We start from the raw sequence: 26,468 nt of genomic DNA, 5'->3' as shown, positions 1-26,468 counted from the left end.
TTAGACTTAAAAAATAACTCAATTAGTACTGCGCGAAACGTATGCTGTGCAAACTGAATTGCTCTGAATTGCCAAACTGCTGAACTGTGTTTTGCGGATCCCGATCCAGCCTTTTTATACCGTAGGCTGATGTGCCCCTTTCTGTGTTTTCGCCGAATTAATATGCGGTGAGTAATATTCGTGGAAATATTATGGAGACGTGCTTAGACTAATCTATCCCGCTAGATAGGTTTACAAATGTTCCCGAGAGGGTTGATATAATAGGAAATTAAATTACCGATAGCCGGTTTGTTACCATAACCCGTTATTTACTTATCATAATTCGTCACGTACTTATTCTTTGTATCGACGTGACAGACTTATGTTCGTCACGGAAAAATTTTCGAATGTGGATTTCAAGTATAATTTAACACATTATTACATGAAATTAAGACTGCCGCCGGTTTTTCTCGGTCTCTATAGCCTTGTATAGTCAAAATTACATTTAAGCATCAAAAAGTCCTGCGCGCGCGTACGCGTACTGGTGAGTTTCTATTATTATAGATCATATAGTACGATATTATATATATGTTATTGTAACACAACTAGAAAGAACAAAAACAAAAATAAAAATGACTAATTAATAAATGAATGAATAATACATGAATTAATGATTTTCAGGATAACGTTTCGTAAATATTAATAAATGAAAACAGAATTAAATAACTTTATAATTTTTTTACATGTAAATATATTAAAAAATATTTAATAATAATTATACCAATTAACATATTCATAAGTTCTGTAAAATCTATAAACAATGAAAAAATGAAATAAATAAGGATTATTAATAAAAATAGTTGATCGAACGAGAGTGGAACCCGCAAGGGTTAAAACGGAAGCATGAGCCGAGCACTTTAGCTACATCGACTATTGATGCATTGGATACTTTATAGCATGAAAGTTGCATATGTTTATCAAGAAGAAGGGGGCTTAAGATTAAGTATTTATGTTTGGATTTTACTAAATAGCTTAATTAACCTACGATGAACCTAAAAATGCAAAAAGGCCGATCATATACATAACAAGTCCGAGCGCGATAAACCGACCGAGCTCCGAAAGTCAAACATGCATTCCAGCCAGTGAGTTGACGTACGCCGTTGCTCTGCTCAGACATTCCTCTCTCTCCGTGTAATCGTACGGACATATTCCCCTTTTGGCATGCGATCGCTTCGGTCTTTAGCCAACACGGAGCGCTCATACTAGACGTCTGAGGTCAGACGTGGTCACCTGGCACTCGCAGCATTCAGCAAGCTTCTAACCTCTGATAAAATTGGCTGCCTACAGGGTACGGATGGCGCTCACTAGATGGATCTGATGCTACTTGGGGGTATTCCGATAAGTGAATCTGATGATTTTGCTCGCTTAAGTCGGTTCATTTCTTATACCTGGAGTTGTATCTCCTTCTCTATTACTCCCTGATTCCATGATTCTTGAAGTACGTATTGGTCATTGGACGTATTGGAATATAATAGAATACTCTTTTAAAGAATTAAAAAAATGGAGGTAAAAATATGTAAAAATGATTTGAAAATTCGATTAACACCTATTCAGTGGTTTGTTACTCAGGAGAAGGGGACTGAAAGGTATTTACTAAAATTATATATTGTTACAATGTTTTATAACGATTAATAATCATTAGGATAATAATTATAATTGTAAACTTATTCAGAGATTTGAATTTAGATGTCATAAATTTATACATTTTTTAATAAGACTATTTGACTATTTTTATAATGCTAAAACTGTTGCAAAATTTTACTAGTATATGCTTCAAATTGGTAAAATATAATTTAAGTGATGTACTTGTCAAAAATTATTTCAATTACGACATGCAGTTGAAGATTACTTCACCACTTCAAAAATGTGATTTTTTTTATTCTTCAAATTCATTTTTTATTTTTAAGACCTTTCAGTGGCTGTTATAACAAGTTTAATGGAAAAGGCATATATGTCTGTATTGTTTGTGGCCAAGAACTTTTTTCTTCTAAAAATAAATTTGATAGTGGATGTGGATGGCCAGCTTTTAATGAAGTTTTAGATCAAGGGCGAATTGTTCTTAAGAAAGATACTAGTCTTGGTAAGTCCTAAATCTATGTGTAATATTATTATTCATAGAATTATTGTTAAAAACTTTATGTAGGATTTAACTTTGATAAAAATTTTACAAATGATTAAATTCAAGGTTAAGATACATATTTATTTTTTTTATTATAGTTTTAAAAAATGTATATAAAGTATATTTATCAAATATATGTTGCAAGCTTTTATGTTTTATACAGAGTAATCATTAATGAAATATCGTTTGTTGTAGGATACTTATGGGAATTTTATACTGTGATTATCAAATATGTAGACCATTTCTGTCCTAGAAATTTTTTTTGTTTTAATCATTTCTATTATAAAAAGTAGAGATATTCGTATTTTTAAGATGATTTTTGATAAGCTAAAAAGAGGAACTCAAAATAGTATGACATCAATTTAGCAAACAATAATTTTTATAAATATATAATTATCATATAGTAGAAAATGTTTAACTAAACTTGTTATTTATTAATAATTAAAAGTGCTAAATATTTCAACCTTATTAATATTTATTAAAATCAAACAAGAAACCAGTCATTTTATAAAAGCACTTGTATAATATCGATTCAAAACTGTTACAAGTATCTCGATTTTCAATATGTCAATAAGTGCTTATTTTCCATGCATATTCAACGACTCTTGGCATCTTCATTTGTGACTCCAACACTTAAGTAGGTTCCATTGTTTAATTTGTTCCTTTTGTAAGAAACACAGTAAGAAGGAATGTAAAAATTAAAATATGTTTGTGAGATATGATGAAAAACCAAGCAATTCTCCAATTGTTTCTTAATTTCAACATTAATTATAAATGAAATTCTGAATTTTAACAAACGATGATTTAACTTAAACTTTTAAAAGATAGTGGCTACCCTTTAATAAAAATATTATTTGAACTGAATTAATGTATTTGTTTATATATGATCAGTAAAAAGACATTAAAAAAAAATTCAATTTTGTGTAAAATAAAATATTTGTAACTTACATAAAATTGGAATTTTTTCATTAATTGTATATAAATAAATTGATTAATTCAGTTCAAAAAAAAAAAATAATTCAGTTTAAATTTAAAGTGCACCTTTCACCTTGTAAAAGCTTTAATTTGCCACTGGAAATAAATGTACAAGTTTGTACACATGACAAAATTAGTACAAAAATATATATAAAATTTGTGCAATTTTTGTACTTAATAATCAACTTTTTTCTGAAAATTAAATAAGTAATACACATACATTATGGATAGTAAACAATGTGGGCAGTTTCCATTGAAGATTAATTTTATGGGTGATTCTTAGCTATTTTAATGAACTCGGAGACATTAGGTTATCGATTTTTTTTGGGTTTTACACATACATATTGAAGTAAATTTTTCCCTACATTTTTCTCTCAAAATATTAATTATATGAAAAGTTATTAAGGAAAAATATGTCAGACACTTGAAAATAGTAAAAATCCTCAAGATTAGTCTAGTCTAATTAGTACAAATATTTGTTATTTAACAACATCAATTTTTCATTGTTCTTTGCAAAATAAATGCTTTAAGTTATAAATTGCAGATAATAGCTTTCTTTTTCGACACTTCTCATTTTACTCATAAACGAGCAAACATACGAAGATCATGCACAGGAACAAAGTTTTATAGTATGAAATTGTAAATACAATGCTGTACTTTAAAGTCACAAAATTTAATTTGTCTCAGCCGTTGTAACATAATAAAATTAAAAAATATGAAAAAAGCTCTCTTTTGCACTTGGAATCCCAATAAACAATATCAATGGATCTTAATAATGATAAAAAAATTAGTTTGATATCATTGTAATTATTGAGTTATCTTAATTTTTAGACTTATACCAATATTTTTTAGACTTATTCGAATGAGATAAGCTTTTCTGCAATAACATTGCCATAAAAAGAAGCTTTTAACAATTGCTACGATTTTTGAGCGCATGCTTCAAGGTTCAAACTGCCATATGCCGTGATTTAATCAAGATTATTTTAATACTAACCGATCACATCCGTATGATTTTTTGGAAAAAAATGGCGATTGGTACGTGAATAACAAATGGAATATTATTGCGACCGTTTGCTGAAATCAAAATAAAAAAATTCCATTGTAAAATACCCGGGAAAATACGGTTCGATCAGTTGCACGAGTCAGATGTCTTTACGTATCTCTGCGGATTAGCGACCAATGTAATAAGCGTGCGGCATACTGTGACTATTTATAATTTTGAATAAGTGATAATAAGACAAAGCTATAGATTTATAATGTCCCAAATGCAACAAACTGCCAAAAATTCTACAATGGAAAATAATGCTCTAACAAGGGAACGTTCCCTACCCTCCGCCTCTTATTTTACTGCAATTTGGGTCTTATAGTTTACTGAAAAATAAAAGATACTTGTTTTTTTATCGGCGAAAAAGTTTTCAATGGGGTGAAAGCCATCCTCGAAAATCATCTCAGAACAGTTTTCTATCAATATTAATTGAAACCAAAAATATTAATAGAAAACTGTTCTGAGAGATGATTTTCGTGGATGGCTTTCAATGGGGTGAAAATGTTAATAGAAAACTGATCTGAGGAATGATTTTGGAGGATGGTTTTCACCCTATTAAAAGCCATCCTCGAAAATCATCTCTCAGAACAGTTTTTTATTAATATTTTTGGTTTCAATTAATATTGATAGAAAACTGGTCTGAGGGATGATTTTGGAGGATGGCTTTCACCCCTTTGAAAGCTTTTTTCGTTGATAAAAAAAAACAAGTATTTTTCATTTTTCAGTAAACTATAACATCCAAATACAGTAAAATTGGAGGCGGAGGGTAGGAAACGTTCTCTTGTAAGTGTAACGCTAAATTAAATTATAGTGCTAAGAAACGGATCATTAAATTGAAGTTTATTCTTCAAGGTTGTAAGCAATAGTTTATTTCCGAAGAAAGAACAAGCTATTCTGTTGGACACAGTCGAAGGTGTCGAAGTAATTGAGTACTTGAAGCGAATTGCAACTAAAACGTTACTGACCAACATCATAGCCCTTATCAAAAATTTCACAGAATAGATTCTGTTGTTACCTCAATAATGTAATACTAGTTATCGAACTAACAAAAGATGGAAACAATATTATTGATATTGCAGAATATATGCTAGAGGTACGTCACTACATAGCAGAGACTAAGCACGTTATCTTTTTCAATCCCCATCCTTGCATGCCTCATGACGAAAAAATTAAAAAGTTAAAAAACATAAATCCAAAATGAAACGAGTAATATAAGACTTGGTTACAGTGACAGTGCATTTTAATATATTTGACGCTTTCGCAAACAACTCGACACTGAACTTGATGACATTCCAAAGCTACCAGCAGAATTTTCTATAAACTGTGACGAGACTATATAGAATTTATATTTCTATCGACAAAATTACTTGTTTTATTTGTCACGAAGAACGCCATTCAGTCAAATATTGCAAAAGTTGCACACACCAAAATACACAAATGAACTTCAGCACCACTATCCAATCAGTGATAATACCGCAATCTAGTGATGATTTAGAGTCCGTTACTAGAGTTAACCAAAATACATAACTAACTGAACAACTCGAAAACAGAAAGGGAATAAACCTGAAATTTAATGACACTACTCTCCTTAAGAAACCTGCAAAAAGATCAATCGCGAGTTCAGATGGCACTATAATAGACAAGGATGTAAAAAATAATGATACTGCTGCAAGAATTAATAGATCCACTAAAAAGAAACCAAAATTAGCTCTGAGAAGCTTCCTTCCACCGATCTAAAAACTCAGATTAATGCAGCTGCGATCGATATTGATGTCGCTATGGTTGTAACACTCTTATTAAGTTACAATGAGCTGTATAAATTTCTCAATAAATCATAAACCCCCATACTAGGAAACACAAACTTGGCTACGAAATACAAAGAGAATATGTGTCGCTTGCTATTATAATGGAAAAAGATTACAAATATCTCACGTTAAAGGAAATCAAAAACAGAATTACAAGCTTAATGAAACAGCTGAACAAGATGGAGATTGCTGAGGAAACTTCTGAAATGGCGAATTCTTTCGGTGTATCAATAATTGTGTTTGATCAATGAAATTTCTTAAAACAATTAGAAATAGATCAAAATTTGCATAAAATACGAGGGTCGTTTGAAAAGTCCGTGCAAAGTCAGAGAGATGGCGCTACTAGTGCGTATCAAGGTTATTTTTAGTTAGTGGCATATCTTGGAAGAGCACACACCAAGTTTCAGCCAGATCGGCCAATTACTTTGCGTTTTACATTCGTTTCAATCAAAGAAATCGAGCGGTTGTAAATAAATGGACGAAAAAGAATTTCGTGTATTGATTAAACATTACTTTTTCAAAGGCAAAACGCTTCAGGAGATTAGACAGAAGTTTGATAAACATTATGGTGATTGTGCACCTTCGATTAGAATGGTTTGTAAGTGGTTTCAAAATTTTCGGAGTGGCCATATGAGCACAAAAGATGCTGAACGTTTTGGACGCTCTATAGAGGTTATTACTTCAGAAATCATTGATAAAATCCATGATATGGTGATGGCTGACAGAAGAGTGAAGGTACGTGAGATTGCTAGTACTGTAGGCATCTCGAGCGAACGGGTACATAATATTTTGCACCAACATTTGGACGTGAAAAAGCTATCCGCTAGATGGGTGCCGCGATTGCTCACGATTGACCAAAAACGAGATCGTGTCAAGTGTTGCAAGAATGGTTTGCAGCTGTTCCAGCAAAATCCGGAAGACTTTAAGTGTCGTTTCATCACTGTAGATGAAACATGGATACATCACTACACTCCTGAGACCAAAGAATAGTCTAAACAATGAGTTACCAAGGGGGAATCTGCTCCGAAAATGGCGAAGACAATTCCTTCGGCCGGGAAGGTTATGGCGACTGTCATTTGGGATTCGCAAGAAATAATCTTCATTGACTGTCTGGAAAAGGGTAAAACCATTACAGGCGAATATTATTCATCGTTATTGGATCGTTTGAAAACCGAGTTGCTAGAGAAACGTCCACGATTGGCCCACAAAAAAGTCCTCTTCCACCACGACAATGCGCCAGCTCACGCTTCAGCAGTTATGGCCGCAAAACTGATGGAGATAGGGTTCCAACTCGTTTCACATCCCCCCTATTCTCCAGACTTGGCTCCGTCGGACTACTATTTGATCCCTAATATGAAAAAATGACTGACGAGGAAAAGATTTTATTCAAACGAGGAGGTGATTGCAGAAACGAATGCCTATTTTAGACTTGGACAAATCCTATTATTTGGAAGGGATTAACAAACTAGAGTAGCGTTGGATGAAGTGTATAAGCCTAAAAGGAGACTATGTTGAAAAATAAAAAAGATTTATTAAAAAAAATCAAGCAGTTTTTATTTTTGCACGGACTTTTCAAACGACTCTCGTACACATAGGCGCACGTCATTTACTGAATCTATCAGTACATGTTTCGGACGCATATAGTAGAACTTAGATTTTTATTTCTTTCCATTTTCAATCAAACTAATAACTTCAGCCTTATTTGGACTTTCTCTTAAACAATTAAAGTTATTATTCAAAAAATTCTTTGGTTTTTTTATTTAATGAATGTTTGTTATAGTGATCTGGTTCACTATAGAATTTATTTGTATAATAAATTATTTATTAATATTTATTAATATAGTATTTTATTTGCTCATGTATAGCCTTCATGGCCTTTTACAAAATTTTTCACTTTACATTATAACGGAGAATTCCGGCCGTACCCGTCTGGGTTGCTCGCGACCGTCCGCACTAATTATTTATTCGGGGATTCGGGAAGCAAAAGACGTTCCCACGACTGAATAACGCGTCGAGCATAAACACGTTAAACGCACAGATCCGAAGTCGGGATGAGGAGTGATACAGCGGCGAATAAACACAACATCGGATTAATACGCTAGTCTTTTAATTGTCAACAAACGATTACAATACGGCAACCTCGGACTTACACACTACGAGTGGCACAATAACAAACGCGAACGCGAAGGTGAATCGGTGGCTGGTCAGCCTGCCGATTCCCTTATAAAAACTAAATATTATAACAAATGCCCGACAAACACTTTTCGCTGATAGACTATCAACGGGTAGCCAGCAGGTCTGCTGTGCTACCAGCCATGGACTGACGCCCAAACATGCAAGAGAGAGAGACAAGAGAAAAATACGGCACCGACCTCGACCTTCAGCCTCTCCGACGGCTGGAGCGCTCTGCACCGTGACGTCACTGGTGTGCTCCTCGCTGACCGTCTCGCTGGTATATTCTTTTGTCGTCGCTATCTGTCTTCTCGCTCGTCCTCTCGCTTGCTCCACAATATTGCTGCCTCAACGGCAACCCGCTCGTTAATTGTCGTTGCTGTTGTCTTCGCCGCCTCTTTATCGTTCTGGACGACAGCACGTCCTGACTGCTCGCGCGCGCACCCGTGCACCTCGTCGGTAACTCACACGCACCGGTGCCGGGTATACTTCGGGACATGGCTGGGCGCGACCCAGCCTCACACTCCGATACTCGTCCGCGCACCGGGCGTGTCTCCAAAACGAACGATCGTCGACGAGGTCGCGAGGCCAACTTTGAAAAACCGTCACCGTCGGTTTTATCCGCGCGCGCGACTTCCTCTGCTCATCGCTTAGCAGAGACTCCTCGAATTTTCCGCGGCGATCCGCAATTCAAGCGCTCTCTCTCTCTCTCTCTTTCTCTCTTCTTCTGCGCCATCTGCATCGCTCCAGTCGTCAGCTCAGCCCGTGTTCAGCACCTCGTAAACAAAAGGTCCAAGCATGAGTGTGTGTGCCAAACGTACACACTCTCAGCCTGGCGCGGCGCACGGACATTTGCGAGAGCCAAACGGACGAGATCGGCCTAGCCGAGATTCTCCGTCACAACATTACCACTTAAAGTCTAAGAAACTACCTTAATTCAACCGCATCGTTACAATGTAATCCTCCTATATTCGCTTTAACAATATAAATATTTTCACATATATACTTTCCATCTCCCTTATTTGCTCTTTACCCTACTGCCTCTGTTCTTATTCAGGATGCTCGCTATCTCTCCTCAATTTGGCCAACTTCTCGAAAATGTATATATAGTTACTAATTGCTCTGTTCGGGCTCCCCTTTAATATTGCAATCAATTTTTTGTTGTTTTCCGTTCCCCTACCAGTAATTTCTTGTTCCTCAAGCACCGTTATCCATCTACCCCCTATTTCCACTTTTGCTTTCCTACATTCTAACATGTGCTCCAAGTTCTCTTTTTTTCCTCCACAGAATCTGCACTCACTTTCTTTATACTCTTTCGCTCGTTCTCTGCCCACGTTCCCACATCTTATTCTCGCCTATTGTTCTTTTATCCATCCCGGAATCTTCCTGTCTTCTCAATAAATCTCTTTCCCCATCGCCTTTTTCAGTTTTTTAAAAAGTTCGCTATATGTTACCCGTCTATTTTGCCCCACAGACTTTGTAGTTCTTGTTCTGCTTTTGTTTCTATTCCTATCTCTATTTTGCCCTTTGTTTTTTCTACTTCTTTTTTGCCCCATATGATTTTTAGAATTTCCCCATCCCCTACCCCTTCCAATAGCATTAGTATCTTCTTTCCCCATTTCATCGGATTATTATTTAGTATGCTCCTCACTTCCTTCCTCAAACAAATTTTTAGCCATCTCCCTTCCTCTATTTTTTCTATCTCAACGAAATACTCCATTGCCCTCCTAGCTGTATGTAACTCTATCGACGCCCTACTTGCATCCATGGCAACTATATTATTTGGCGTGGTACTATTTAATCCCACGGCCATTTTTATAAATTTCCTTTGCACCCTCTCAAGATTTTCCCATTTTTGTCACCTCCAAATCTCTACCCCATATTAACATCCCGCTTTTATTAGACTGTCCAAGAGATATAGCCTCTTCCTTAGATTTTCTATTTTCCCCTTTTTAAAATACCCCACATCGTATTGATTGTCCTATTTGCTTTCCCTGTTATTTTATTTATATATGTTGTATTTACATTTTTTGAGTAAACCAGTATCCCAGATATTTGAATTCCCTAACTACCTCTACTTTTTTGTCTTTGTATGTAAAAACCCTCTCTTTACCTATTTTTCCTTCACAACAAATCATTATCTTAGTTTTCTCTGTATTACTTTTCATTCCTATTCCGTCACTGTAAATTTCTGTTTCTTTCAACATTCCCGTCATCCCTTCCTCATAATCCGCCACAATTACAATATCATCCGCGAACTTTAAACAATAGAATTTTTTCCCTCCCACTACCGTTTCTCCTATTTCATTCTTTTCCCAAATATTGTCCATATCGTCCATGAACAAACAGAATAGGCTAGGGCTCAGTGGGCACTCCTGTCTTACCCCCTGGTGCATCTCGAAACTCTCTAATAACTCCTCATTAGATATTACCTTATTCTTTGTAGATTTGTAAATTGTTTTTATCATCTGCAACATTTTCCCTCTTGTCTCCTTTTTTTGTAATTTTTTCAACATTTTATCCCTATTTATTCTATCAAACACATTTTTGAAATCAATGAATCCTAAATACCATTTCCCTTCTTTCCTTTTTAGCGTATATCCTATAATCGAATTATTACAAAAATGTGCTCTCTCGTCCCTATTTTCCCTCTGAATCCTGCTTGGCTTTCTCTATATACCTTATTACTCTCTGCCCATTCACTGATTCTTCCGGCCATTATTTTCGTCATTAATTTATAGCAGTCTAGCAGCGATACCCCTTATAATTTTTAGTCTCCTCCTCCTCATTAATTTTAAATATTGGGTAAATTCGTGCTATTTCCCAGTCCCCTAAAATCTCGTTCATGTCCCATAATTCATTGAAAATTTCTATCATTGTTTTTGTCCGGTAGTTCCTTTATGAATTCAGTGGAGAGTCTGCCCTGACCCCCTGTTTTTCCGTTTTTCATTTGTTTGAAAGCATCTCTAAATTCTTTCTCACTTATCCGCCTGTTTAAAATGTCCTCTACCTCCCCCTCTTCTGTCCCCTCGTTCGCGTTTCCCCCTGGTTCGTGCTTTCCTCGTCGTTCGGGTTCCTTCTCCCTTCCTCTGTTTCTCCTAGTAAATTCTTGAAGTACTCGGCCCACTTCTCTCTTTTAATTTTTTTCCCCTTTCTGCTTCTCTTCGGTTTTTCTTTATTTACTATCTTCCAGAATTCCCCCTTGTCCCTGCTTGCTGCCATGATTTTGATTTCTTTCTCGTTTGCCTTCCTTATCTTTCTCGTTATCATCTCTTTTAATTTGCTTTTCTATCTTTCCCTAGCCTCTCTTTTCTCCACCGTTCTGTCTGCTCTCCATATGTTCAAATCTTCTCATACTCTCTTTTTTTGCATCCTTATCTCGCTTTCTTTGTTTCTGTTTAACCTCCCCCCCCCTTCTGTTACATTTCATTTTCAATTCTTCGGCTGTTACTTTTATTTTCTCTACCAAATTATTCCACTTTGCCTGCGTTGAATTCCCTCTTAGTTCTTCTGCCCTCCATTTTTTCCCCAATAAATCCCCGTATTCCTCTGCCCTTTCTTTCCTCCATATACGAGGTGTGTTCAAAAAGTAAGGTGACTTCAAATTTCACGGGCAACGTACTTTCGATTATCGATTTTTTTGTTTTGTTATGTTGGTACACTTTTTCCGAACATCTGTACCAAGTTTCAAGTGTATAGCATTTTTTGTTTGGTTGTGAGAGGCGTAAAGGTTATAAGTGTTTTGCGTGCTCGGCGATTTCTTGCTATCGAAAAATATGGATCAAAGGATTTGCATCAAATTTTGTGTAAAAAATAAAATAAAGTGCTCCGAAACATTTGAAATGTTGACGGTGGCATACGGTGAAACTTTTCTGAGTAAAAAAAATGTTTACAAGTGGTACAAACTCTTCCAAGATGGCCGGGAAGATGCCAATGACGAGCCTCGCTCTGGACGCCCAAGCACGCGTCAACAACTGATGAAAACGTTCAAGCAGTGAAGAAAATTGTTCTGGAAAATTTTGACCAAAAGAACCGTCGCATGAGCATCGCTCAAGAACTGTTGAATGACGTCAACGACGACACAGATTTACTTAAAAGGGTCATAACTGGTAACGAATCATGGGTATATGGTTATGATATCGAAACCAAAGTCCAATCGTCCCAATGGAAGAGCCCAGATGAGCCAAGACCGAAAAAAGCACGCCAAGTTCGATCAAATGTCAAAGTTTTGCTCACTGTTTTCTTCGATTACCATGGCGTGGTGCATCAGGAGTTTTTACCATATGGACGTACGGTCAATAAACAGTATTATCTTGAAGTTATGCGCCGTTTACGAGAAGCAATACGAAGAAAACGCCCAGAATTGTGGAAAAACAATTCATGGCTTTTGCATCACGATAATGCCCCTGCTCACTCATCTTTGCTTGTGAGAGATTTTTTGGCCAAAAACAACACCACAATCATGCCTCAGCCACCATATTCACCGGATTTGGCCCCATGTGACTTTTTCTTGTTTCCAAAACTAAAGAGACCTATGAAAGGACGGAGATTTGCAACGATTGAAGAGATAAAGACTGCATCGCTGGAAGAGCTCAAGGCTATACCGAAAAGTGCTTATGAGAAGTGCTTTGAGGATTGGAATAACCGTTGGCATAAGTGTATTGTATCTGAGGGGGATTACTTTGAAGGGAACAACATAAATATTGATAAATAAATAAATATTTTTTCTTAAAAATACAAAGTCACCTTACTTTTTGAACACACCTCGTATCTTCATGACTAACGTATAAACTTCATGTGAACATAAAAAGTTCAAAATATACACAATATTTACTTATATCCGCGTAGTTCAATATTCGTCAACAAATGTTACAGGATTACAAGTGATTTTGACACACATAATTATGAAAAGTAATTAATATTTACACTTTTTATCAAACTCCTGTATTAATCTTATATACGAGGGATACTCGCTCTGATTGCTTTATGCCATCAGATGTTAGGTCGGTATCGTGCACGGAGCGAATACGTTTGATGGTGTGGCGAGTTTAACGAACCGAGTTCTACGTTCGAATGCGAATTCTTCGTTCGAAGCTGAAGTTGCCGCAGCATGATTGTTTTGTTACTATCGCTTTAAAAAAGTGTTTTATTATTCTTCTCAACAGTCGTTGTTTTGACAGCTCCGTATAAACTAATAATAATAAAAGCTAATTATCAACATCAATCTCTATACATTAATTCTCCTCAATGGTATTGGCATGGCGAAACTATAAAAATTATGAGCCCAATAAAAGATGACCTTTTAGTAATACATAGATTTTATTACAATTTTTTAAAAACTTTATCTCATAATACGAATTATACGAAAGGATTCTACCATTACCTAAACTTTTTAAGATTTCCAAACCTAAAATTGTGTTAAATGCCATGTCGGGGTATCATTTTAGTCAATTTAAAAGAATTCTTTTTTTTATTAAGATCTAATTATTAGAATGAGAACCTTCGCGTTCCAGCGAAAAGAACAAGGATGAGGAGAGTCACAGCTAAGATTTGCTTTCCATTTCTAAATAATTATGGCTCTCCTTATTCTTTTATCAGATTTCCATTTTAAGCTTAAAATAGAAAAGCATAGGTACTACTGTGGGCAAAAAGTAAGGTGAATTTGTTTGTAAAATGAAAAATCTTTATTTATTCTTCTACATCAATGTCATCCCCTTCGAAGTAATCCCCTCCCGATAAAATACACTTATGCCAACGTTTTTTCCAATCCTCGAAACATGCCAAATAGTCCCTTTCCGGTATAGCCATCAGCGCCTTCTTCGATTCAGCTCTTATCTCCTCAATCGACTCGAAACGCGTTCCCCGGAGTGGTCTCTTGAGTTTTGGGAATAGCCAGAAGTCACACGGAGCCAAATCAGGCGAATACCGTGGTTGCGGAACGATATGCGTCGAATTTTTGGCGAAATGGTCACGAAGAACGAGTGCAGTGTGAGATGGTGCATTATCGTGATGCAAAAACCAAGAGTTGTTGGCCCATAATTCTGGTCTTTTTAGACGAATTGCTTCACGCAAACGACGCATAACGCTCAAATAATATTCCTTATTAACAGTTTGGCCGGGTGGAAGGAATTCATAGTGCACCACACCACGAAAATCGAAGAAAACTGTCATCATGACCTTGATTTTTGAACGACTTTGACGTGCTCTTTTCGGTCTGGCCTCGCCTTTAGCACGATATTCGCTTGATTGGTCGGTTGTTTCAGGGTCGTAAGCATAAATCCAAGTCTCATCTCCCGTAATCATGCATTTGAGCTTGTCCTGATAGTCAGAAAGCATTGTTTCACACACATCAACGCGGCGACTTTTTTGCAAGAAATTGAGCGTTTTCGGTACCAAACGAGATTTGACTTTTCGTAGGCCCAAATGGTCTTTCAAAATTGTTTTCACAGATCCTTCTGATATTCCGATCATATCAGTAAGGTCTCTAACAGTCAACCGACGATTTTCGAGCACTAATTCCTTCACTTTATTGACGTGTTGGTCATCTGTTGACGTCGATGGTCGTCCGGAGCGCTCCAAGTCATCAACACGTTCTCGACCCTCTTTGAAGTCTTTGTACCACTTATAAACATTTTTCTGCGACATGGTAGAATCACCAAAGGCCTTCCGCAACATCCTCAAAGTTTCCGCAGCCGAAATTTCATTCCGCAGACAAAATTTGATGGCACTTTTTTGCTCAATTAAATCAGACATTGTAAAAATCGAAACATGCACTCTTGGTCGTTTGGTAAACACAAGCGTAAATATATTACTGATGATGACATTGACGTGAAATTTGTCCCAGATGTCATTCGCAGTCCTACCAACTCAAGAAAAAAAGAACTAGCCCGAAATGTTAAGCCCGCGAAGTTTAAATTGAAAATTCACCTTACTTTTTGCCCACAGTAGTACTTAAGATATAAAACTATTGCAATTAATTCTAAAGAATACAAGAAATTGTATAATATCTTAGCGAACATTGTGCAAAAGTCCGCATTTTTCAAATACAGAAATCCACAGTTTAAATTAAACAATAACATAATAAATAACAATTGTCCATATTTAGCTACAGAATATAGCAAATAATAATACAATAACAAGTTTCATAACTATTTAGATGTGTTTGCAAATTTTATAAAATAGTTTATAATAATTAATGATAGAATTTCTGTAATTTAGCGTTATCTCAATTTATTATTGATTTTCTAGTATTAAGTAATAATGTAAAATTACAATTAAGTATCTCGACTAACATTTATTTGTGATAATTAATTATAAATTATAGTGTCATTTTTGCTCTCAAAAATGACACTCTAAGAGCTATCTCCGAAGAAAAGAGCACAAATTTAGAATGGACCGCCCTCTCTCTGAAAACTCACGCCCTCTGATCAATTATGTATTATGTTTGGTTGAAAGAAAATTCTTCGACCAATGTGGAAAACCTTGACTTCGTCACCTCATAGGTCTAAAGAAGGGGATTTTAACTCCCAACCACCCCGTGTTTATAAAAAGCTCTGCAAAAAACCGCGAGGGCAGTTCAAGAGAAGTCAAGAGAAGTAAGAGTGAAAAGAGAAAGAAGAAAAGTCAGTGCAAATAAAGCGAGCCGAAGTAAAACCAGCCAGAGGACATATATATATATACAGGGTGTTTCATTTTAATCTGACCACGCGCATAACCTAGTAAAAACAAACGTTATCAAAAAATGATTTCTACAAAAGTTGTAGCGGACTGAGTGGGCTATCGTCAACTTTGACCCTTAATACGTTTTTCAAGATCATCTGTAGGTCAAAGTGCTTTTTTTAATGGGAACTCCCATTTTTGACCCCGGAATCATGTAGAGCAGGAAAAATTACATCCAAAATGATATTTCAAGTTCGTATTTATGACCTGAGAAGGTCAATTGAAGGTCAACTGCTCAAAAAATCTCCTAATAACTAGTTTTTTAAATTTTTTGGTAAAATAAATATTGTAAAGATACCTTTTGAAAGTAATTGTGTAAAATACCATGCTGTCTTTGAAGCCATTTTGCAAGGTTATTTGAAAGTCACAGTGCTTGTAACAGAAAATTTTTTTTATCAAGGATCCGAAAATGGAAAAATATATAATTTGAATATACGAGGGGGGAGGGGGGGGGGGTCAATAACTCTTTACAAAAAGAAGGAAAAAATAGTTTTGAGGTTGATGATGAGATCAGGTGATGTTAAATTTGGAGATATTGGTGGCCATCGAACACCAAAATCTCCACCCTCGGTGCGTCCAATCCACCGGTCACGACAAGATTGATTGAGATATTGTTTAATTAATCGAGCGTAGTTTGCAGGAGCTCCCTCTAATTGAATCCACATACTTAATCTTGTGTACAAATCTACTTCTTCAAGAAGTCCTGGACGATGGTCTCTCAGAAACTATAACAAATTATGCATATTTGTATTTCCATCGAAAAATTACGGGTCTATAAGGTATCCATTAACAATTCCATACCATACGTTAGAGCTTTATCGATTTTTATTATCTATCTGCCTGTGCCAATGCGGATTAACATCCGACCAATAATGACAATTATATCGATTAACCCATTAACGACCAAAATGCTCAATTTTTTTGTCCATTTTCAACGCGTTTTTTTCGGTAGTCATAGGCCTAAGAAATTTTTACAAACACGTATTTGGATGGCAAATTTAACGCTCTTTCAGAATCTTTTTTCAAAATTGCGATTGATTGCGTTATAAAAAAGTTATAGCCAATTAAACAATAAAAACCTGAAAAATTTTGCGAAAAATCAAGTTTGCGATTTTTTTTAGCAATGTTACCGCTAAAAAATCATCAAACAAATATGATCAGAGGTGATCACGACTATCAAAGTATCTCCAGGAATTTTGGTGGAATTTTTGAACCACTTCTTCCAACAAAATGGTGGAAAAATAAAAAAAAATCCATAAAAACATTTCTCATTTTTTATCTCGGAAACCATTAAGTTTAGATAAAAAGTTCATTGACCAAAAAAGTCTTAGAATTAAACGAGAAATACGCCTGAATTTTTTCAGAATTTTCCTAGATGACTTTTGAATTTTCGGAGAATACGGATAAACCATTTTTCGAAAATCATCTCCAAAAATTCTGAAAAAATTCAGGCATGTTCACTGTTTGTTCTATAAACTTTTCCTCTAAACTCAATAATTTTCGAGATAAAAAGTGAGTTAGGTTATAATCCTAGCAGCGTTAATATTTTTGATACAGAATAAAGAACAGCCATTCAACAATAATATAATAACGTCTTGCCTTTTTATGTGTATAAAAGTGCAGTTTGTATAGCGTATACTAATATACACATATCAAAAAAGCAATTCAGAAAATTGTATGTGAGCTCATTTTTATTACTTACTAGTCTCTTATTATTTTAAGACCATACAGTAAATCGAATCGAAAAGATTATTTTCGCTTTCTAAAGTCTAGGTTTGACAAGAAGCATTGAAAACTGTAGTAATTATTTTCATTAGGTATTTTTATTATTTTATATAACATGTCGCAAAAACGTAAAAGACGTTCCACTCGCTCCCATGAAATGTACGAAATTGATACTTCAAAGAACACTTACGATGATATAGTTACCCTTCCCAATCCTAACAATTCTGGTTCTGATGGATCAGATTTCGATACTAATTCGGATGATGAAATTTCTAATATAACGTACACAGAAGCTTATAAAACATATACTGAAACTCAAAGTAAATTAGAAAGAACGCATGAACTCCAGTGGATGGAAGGAGAAAAAAAGTATAATGATAATTTGAAAGACAAAATTTTATTGAAAGACTCGGTAAAAAATAAAATACAAGAAATGGAGCCAGTAGAACTGTTTGAAACATTTTTCTCAACTGAAATGAAGCAATATATTATAGATGCTTGCAAAGAAAATAATTTTGATTTAAAGTTAAAAGACTTAAATACATTCGTGGAAATAATCATTTTGACTTCATTCAACAAAAGGAAATCTCAGAGGGATTACTGGTCACGTGATCCCTTTTTATCTTGTAACGTTGTTTCTTCTGCTATGTCACGTAATAAGTTTGAAGAGATCGAATCAAAATTAAAATATTCACAAACGAATGATAAAAATCCAACTGACTATGCTTGGCGTGTCCGTTTACTATTAAACCTATTTAAAATTAATATTATGAAGTTCGGTGTGTGGAGAACTGCTCTTTCCATCGATGAAATCATGGCTAAGTCTTATGCGAGGATGGTTCTAAAATAATTCATTCGAGGAAAACCCATACGGTCTCAAATTCTGGGGTCTTTGTACTTCCGATGGTTTTGTATTAGGTCTTGACTTATACTGCGGAAAAAATTCTACAACGGGAAGTAAATTTAGTAAGTGTGCATTAGGTTCTCGCGTTGTCAGGAATTTACTAGAAAAGTATTTTCGTGTTATACCTCTGGGCAAAATATCTATGTTCTATCTTTATTTTGATAATTATTTCACAAGCTTAGATCTCGCTGTGCATTTGAAGAAGCTTGGGCTAAAATGTACAGGTACTATTAGAGAAGATAGAGTCAAAGATAAAAATGTTCTAAATAAAAAAGCTTAAAGAGGTGAGTATGCCATGGAGCACAATAAGAACAGTGGTATAAATTACATCACTGTGATGGATTCAAAACCAGTTTCGATTATTTCTACTGCTGCAGGGGTAACTCCATTATCCTTTTTAAAGAGATACAGTAAGCAAGAAGGAAAAAAAGTTGAAATACCTCTTCCGAGGGCTATTAGCATCTATAACAGTTTTATGGGTGGCAATGATATCCACGACGGACATTGTAACAATTTACTTCCGAGTATTCGTTCATAAAAGTAGACATGGGTAGTTTTTTTAAGACTAATTCAAGCTTCGATTGTAAATGCTACTGTACTATTCAATGCTGTCAATGATGAGAAAAAAAGGGTTGGAACAAAAGATTTTGCACTTTCAATAGCTAAAAATTACATGACGCAGAGACAATACAAAAAATAAAAACATAATATGTCCAAACAAACAAAACTCAAACTTCGTTCTTATTGTCCCGTAAGAACGAGAATTATCTGTGAAAAATGTGATTTATCGATTTGTGTTGAATATTTCAAAAAAAATACACTGAAAAATTCGTATTGCAGTGAGAGGCAAGGGAACTCACTCAAATCAAGCACCCCAAAGGAGACAAAATTCTACTACGTCCTCGTCTCTGGGTCATGCTAAGAGTAGAACGTTTTTTATCTCGAAAACTATTGAGTTTGGAGAAAAAGTTTATGGAACAAAAAGTCTTAGAATTTATCAAGGAACATGCATGAATTTTTTCAGAATTTTTGGAGATGATTTTGGAAAAATGGATTTTCCGTATTCTCCGAAAATTCAAAAATCGCCTCGGAAAATTCTGAAAAAATTTAGGCGTATTTCTCGTTTAATTCTAAGACTTTTCTGTTCAATGAACTTTTCATCTAAACTTAATGGTTTCCGAGATAAAAAATGAGAAATGTTTTTATGGATTTTTTTTTATTTTTCCACCATTTTGTTGGAAGAAGTGGTTCAAAAATTCCACCAAAATTCCTGGAGATACTTTGATAGTCGTGATCACCTCTGATCATATTTGTTTGATGATTTTTTAGCGGTAACATTGCTAAAAAAAATCGCAAACTTGATTTTTCGTAAAATTTTTCAGGTTTTTATTGTTTAATTGGCTATAACTTTTTTATAACGCAATCAATCGCAATTTTGAAAAAAGATTCTGAAAGAGCGTTAAATTTCCCATCCAAATAAGTGTTTGCAAAAATTTCTTAGGCCTATGACTACCGAAAAAAACACGTTAAAAATCGACAAAAAAATTGAGCATTTTGGTCGTTAATGGGTTAAGCTGGCCAGTGCTTGGAAAGTTTGCTTCGTTTGAAAACATTATGTATCGAAAAAAGTTTGGATCATTGGCAATCATTTGTCGTGCCGATTGGAAAAACTGTAGACGTAATCTTATATCAGCAGGTGTGATGACTTGAGTGAAAGTGATATGATATGGATGATAACGATGATTTCTTAGTATTCTCCAAACAGTAGCCATTGGTATTTCAGTTTGAATTTCTTTGTACTTTTTATTATATTTCAAGTTTTCTATTCTACATCCTACGATTTAACCTTGTATTGCACTTTCTCTTCCCAATATCTCTAATTTTACATCTTTCTCTCTTCTTTCCAAGTTTTCAATCTCCGTTGAGCTAAGGTCCAGGCTATTTAAATATTTCTCTTTAGTTTTTATATTATAACGAGCGGCCAGACCCTCGTTATGTCTCTCTCTCCCCATACATAATTATAATTATTCTTATATATATAATTGTCTTATAATTATCCCACATGTATGGCAGCCAAAGGTAAGTCAGAGAGAGCGCTAATAGAGGGCGAGCTAGAGAGAGAGAATTCGGGAGGCCGGCGCGACGCGCGCGAGTAGGAGAGTAGGGCAGAGGCGCGCGATAAGGACTCGCTCTTGTACCGGCGACTTGGAAGCACGTGGACGTGTGACGAGCGGCTATACTCGTGCTTGCGATCTTTTGTTATCCGACTTTTCGCGACTAACTCTTGTGACTGACATTTCGGTTGCCTGCGAATACGCGAGTGTCCACTTGGTGTAAAGTATCGGTGCCGAGATTGCCCTTAGTCTCTTCGGTGGGCTAGTTCCCGCGACCGCGCGTGCGAGCCTTTAAGGCCGCCCGCTTCTTGACTGCATCCGAGCTGCACACTGCGCGTCATCGCGAGCCACGTGCGAGGCTGAGGATATCGCCTGCAGGGCTAACGCCGAGATATTATTGTAAGTACCTTCTCGAATACATGTCTCTCTCGCTAGCTTTTCGCCACTCTCTCTCCCGCTTACGCTACGTATTAATTTTGTATTATTCTCCGTAGTAAACTCGATGTTATTCGCATATCTGTTTTCTTCTTTTGCGCTTCCTTTTTACCTATCGTAAGCAACCCCATTCCGTCCGGCTTTCGCACCTGAATTTCGCGACTGTTCCAAAGCGCCCATAGGACTACACGACGCTCTCCGCGGGCCAAGGTAACAGACGCTGCACCACAACGTTCCTGTTGTTGCTGGGCTAGGCTTTGCGCAGCCCGTTACGAGGCCCACACCGAGCTGTTTTAATCCCCTCGTAATTTATATAACGAGTGACCCGCGCTGGGTCAAAACCCCGTTATATTATGGCGCCCAACAACACATGGGTTTAATAGCTTTGTGAAAATTCCGAAATTCGAATCATAATTGTATAGCGAAAGCGCGTGTTCGTAGAATCCACCGAGGAATGCTACGCGCGCGACGAGAGAAGAATTGTTTACGTTTAGAAGCTAGCCACAGCGCACAACCAAAACAAGGCGCTCGGTTTTCAGCACCTTAAAATTTTATCATAGCGTGCGAGCGAGAGTCGTAATTCTTCGTATTTAGAAACATATGCGTACAAGCGTAACAACTTTTATTTTCCGCTGTGCGTGCTGGCAACAATCGGGCGTATCCGCTTAAAAATTGTTACGCGACCTACAATTAAAATCCACTATTTTAGGATATTCCAAAACTATTGTTTTTCGTTATCAGTTTTATAAAAATTAAAAATGGCCGAAAAAGATATAACCGACTTAACAATTATAAAAGAAAAAATTGACAATCACATTAAAGAATGGATTAAAAGTTTGCGAAGTGATAGAATAGATAACGTTTTGGAAAATCTTGAACTCGTGGTAGACGGCACAATGTACGAACGCGCGAACCGCTTATATAGACGACTGCAAGGTGACTATGAAGAAAAAGACTTCATACAAACCATAGACGCGTGGGACCACGAAACGATAACGCGGCGTAATAACCTTTGTCTCACTTTTATAAAATCAGACGCGCTACCGCGAGAATTGCGTGAAGATCTCGTTAACGCCGTTAATCAAGACATAGAAGAAGACATGATAAATAGCCAAGAAATAGAAGAAACGAATAACGGCGACATGTCACTCACAACAACAGCTAATACACACGAGACACTCATGCGAGACGCGGTACGCACACACACACCGATGTTCGCGGTAATTACGAGCGCCCACGTGCCGACATCGCAGTCAACACCGCCGTGCACAGTATCAGCAGCAAACGTAGGCTCAAGTGAACAACGTCATGCCAACACGAACACAACATGTGCGCACGAGGCATCAATACCTACAATAGGCACCCCAAGTACGATAAATTATCGGGAAGACCTCATATGGGTTAATCTGCCTTGCGGTGAACCTAAACAAATGCCACGTTTAGCAGCCGAGGAGCTAAAACGAGCAGTGATAGCGGAACGTTCACAAGCTCAACAAATTCTCGATCTTCAAAACTGTTTAGAAGCTATGTCAAACGAACACGACAAACTTATAAGACAAAATGAAGATCTGAAGACCACGAACAATAACCTCCTCGCCAGACTACAAGCAACTGAAGCAAGAGTTCAACAACAAAACGAGCGCACACGGTTTAACGCGACGCGCGCAGATAAAGCTGTCAACTTTCGCGATACATACAGCCTCATCGATCCGGACTTCGATCTAACTATAACCAGCCCGAACGTAAATCCCCATGCACGAATTTTCTGCTCGACAAAGAAGCAGCAGACAACACAATACGCAACAGGACCAACAATTTATTCAGCCGCACCAGTTAGACCGGCCGACAGGATGCAAGCGGCCACGCGATTAAGGGAAGCTGAGTTTCCCAACGCGATCCCTCACATCCCCGCAAGCTCGAGCTGGGGAAGGGGGGTCACATCTTCAAGTCGTCCGCTCTCGCAAGCGACGGGCGCGCAACAAACGGCCGCTGCGCAAGCCCAAATCCCTTCGAGCTTCGGTGTCCTCAATTGGCGATCGAGCCCACTTCTTGCAACCTCCCGTTCGATGAGTTCAACCAGGAATTTAGGGAAAACCATCAGAGAATGGAAGATTTCTTTTGCCGGATACGGCACCATCAGCATCGACGAATTTTTGGAGCGTGTTGAAGAAAACTGCTGCCTAGACCGAATAGCGGAAGACGAGCTTTTAGACTCGTTGTCCACCCTGTTTCGCGGATCCGCGCTTCGATGGTACCGCTTGCTACGGCCCACATGGTCGTCGTATGAACAGTTCAGAGATGCCGCACTATCCGCCTATAGTAAATCCAGGAAGTACAACCGTAATCTATCGGTTGAAGCACACCTGCGGACACAGGGCCCCGATGAACCGGTCCGCGATTACCTTGCAGCGCTGAATACTATTTTTAGCCGCTTCGAAAGGCCGTGGAGCGTCGCAGACCAGGTCAACTTGGCAATGGATAATATGTTGCCTAAACTGAAGAAAGAGTTGAAAAAGACTCAGAACTACTTCGCGTCGTTACCGCAGTTGTTAGCTAAAGCAATGGAAGTAGAGATCGCCGAGTCCGACGAACACTGGAAAGCCCCCCCCTCCGCGGAACAGAGCATGCTGCCCGACGCGGCATACCAGCCTAGGGCCAAAGCGCCGGCGAGGGCCAAAGCGAGCATCGCGTCTGTTGTATAAAAGTCTCCTTTCTCCGAGGCCGACTTCGAAAAATCTTTTCAAAAGTTTTTCGATAAAAAGTGGCAGCAACTTGCGGCGGCTAAGAAAGGGTTTCCCGTCCCCCTTAAGGACGCAGTACAGGAGTCGACCACCGTCGGCTCCCCGAAAGATGGCAAACCTCCGGCCTACCCGCGTCAACGCGAGGGAAGACGGAGCGGGGCAAGCGGCCGTGGCCGCCCGGCAAGAAACGGTCGGGCCCAAGTCATCACTCCCAAGTCGGATAAAAACAAGGGCAAGCCTCCCGGCCCCGATGCTGAGAGATTACTCTGTTGGGACTGCAGCTGGCCTGGGTACACCAAAGCCACCTGTCCCGAGTGCTCAAAAACCGAGGCACCAAAAAACGTGGAGAGGAACGCGTAGATGAGGTCCCTACCGTTCCGATGGCGACCCGGACCTTCGCTGCAGATGCCCCCGCGGGAGAAGCGCCAACGCGTTCCGATAGTTTTGCGACGAGCGCGTTGGTAGAGAAGTATCCCAGATGGTGGCTGACGCTTAGCATCGGTCCATTTACCTGCAGGGCTCTGTACGACACTGGAGCCTCGCGCACCGTTCTGAGTCCCATCGCCCTTCAGATTGCTACCGCGATGAACAAGCGCGTCAACATGTATGTCGGGCCCGGCGCGAAAGCAGTCGATGGTCATTATGTCCCTATCATCGGTAATGTACAGTTACCCTTTACGATAGATGGTGTTACCCACTCGATCGACGTACTCATTTTGAGCGAGGCTGATGCTGATTGCACCCTCGGAAGTGACTTCGTTCGAGCCTTTTCCGCGTGTTTGGATCCCGAGACCAACACGATAAAGATTAAAGGTTGCGATCAGGAAGTCCCAACCACTGTCTCCTCACTTCGTGCGGAGGAGGCGATGTCGCTGGCGGCCTTGGGCATCGAAGAGATCTCGAAGGAGCAGCGACAAGAAATCGATCGAGTGATGGATGACCTCCTGCCCGAACCTTCCTGCGAGCAGCTCGGCTGTACCGGATGGATCGAGCACGACATCGACATCGGCAGCGCGCGCCCAATTAAACAGAAATATTATCCGGTGTCGCATACGATCGAAGAGGAAATGCACGTGCAAGTGCATAAAATGCTTCAGATAGGAATTATTCGTAAGTCCCGCAGCGAGTGGTCTAGCCCGGTGGTGATGATTCGGAAACTCGACGGCGAATACCGATTTTGTGTGGATTACCGGAAGGTGAATAGCGTTACTCGCCTGAGCGCATATCCGCTGCCGTTTATGGACGCGATACTGCGAAAGCTCCAGCACGCCAGATTCGTGAGCGCAATTGACCTCGCGAGCGGATTTTGGCAGGTCCCTCTTTTGGAGAGGGCCATCCCGATAACTGCTTTCACCGTCCCCGGACTCGCGCTATTCGAATTTGTTCGGATGCCCTTCGGATTGGCTGGTGCCCCGGCAACATTTCAGATGTTGGCCGACAGGCTCATCTCGCCCGAGATGGAGCCTTATGCCTTCGCGTATCTTGACGACGTGATCATCGCTACTGAAACGTTCTCAGAGCATGTCCGCTGGCTCACGCATATTCTAAAAAGAATACGTGAAGCTAGCCTTACGATCAACCGCAAGAAGTCCAGGATTTGCATGACCGAGGTGCGTTATCTCGGCGTGCTGGTAAATCGCGACGGTACACGCCCCGATCCTGAACGAGTCGCACCGATACTCGAGTACCCAGCCCCGAAAAATCTTCGTGCTTTGCGCAGATTCTTGGGCATGGCCTCGTGGTATCGAAAATTTCTAAGCGATTACGCCACGATTTGTGAGCCGCTTAACGCGCTCACCCGCAAGGACGCCAGATTTGAATGGCAGGAGGCGCAACGGCAAGCTTTCGAGCAAGTCAAAGCCCTTTTGGCAACAGCCCTTGTCCTAGCCAGGCCGAATTTCACTGCGCCGTTCATCATCGAATGTGACGCGAGCGATACTGGCCTTGGAAGCGTTCTGCTGCAGCGTATCGACGGCGAAGATCGAGTTCTGTGCTTCGCGAGCCGCGCCCTGACGGCTTGCGAACGCCGCCTGTCGGTTACCGAGCGTGAGTGCCTCACTGTCGTCTGGTCGACCGAAAAGTTCCGACCCTACGTGGAGGGGTATCACTTTACAGTTGTGACCGACCACCAGAGCCTTAACCCAACCCAAAACGCCACTACCGGTACACTGCTCTTCGACGGCCAATAACTAATACTATTCGTAACTAGAAAAAATTAAGATACATACATTTTTATTGCTAAAGATCTCCTCTATCCGATAGTGTGAATAAAATTTCCCCCAAAAATGATTATTTATTGAAAAATGCAGTTTAAACAAAAAAAAACGTGATTTTTCGTGCGTATTTTTTTTTGTGATCGCTTTTTGAAAGGTTTCCCAGTCTGCAGAATACCTGGGACCTCACTAACCGGTGGAGTAAATGTCTAAACTTTAAGAATCCATGATTCAAAAATCGATTTTTCGTTTTCCTATTTCCAAAATGGCCCCTTAACGGCAATTTTTTTTCAAAATATTCATAAATTTTTTTGCTAAATTGGGTGCACTTTTCGAAAAAACTCTCAAGAGTAAAAAGTTCTTAGAATCAGCTGAAAAATACGTCTGAATTTTTTCAAAGAATTTATAGCAAATTTTTTAATTTTGCATATAACTAATTTTTGCAAAATTCAAAAAATTGCA

At 38.3% G+C, this 26,468-nt stretch overlaps 1 protein-coding gene across 3 annotated transcripts in view; it reads left to right on the top strand.

The window, feature by feature from the left end:
• Positions 1–1,431: 1,431 nt before the first annotated feature.
• The window catches only part of LOC131675502 (methionine-R-sulfoxide reductase B1-like), a 104,148-nt gene continuing 79,111 nt past the window's right edge, over positions 1,432–26,468 (top strand). The window contains exons 1-2 of one of the 3 annotated variants that reach the window (XM_058954509.1): positions 1,432–1,625; positions 1,947–2,119. In XM_058954509.1, the coding sequence (XP_058810492.1) occupies positions 1,540–1,625; positions 1,947–2,119 (259 nt within the window). In that variant the 5' untranslated portion in view covers positions 1,432–1,539. The remainder of the gene's footprint in view (positions 1,626–1,946; positions 2,120–26,468) is intronic. The other 2 variants (XM_058954510.1, XM_058954508.1) reach the window with 2 other exon arrangements.

Source organism: Phymastichus coffea, unplaced genomic scaffold (genome assembly GCF_024137745.1).
Source record: "Phymastichus coffea isolate CEN01 unplaced genomic scaffold, Cenicafe_Pcof_1.1 PCOF00024, whole genome shotgun sequence".
Lineage (NCBI taxonomy): Eukaryota > Metazoa > Arthropoda > Insecta > Hymenoptera > Eulophidae > Phymastichus > Phymastichus coffea.
Note: the sequence above shows the minus strand (reverse complement) of the source record. Positions and strands in the feature narration are given on the sequence as shown.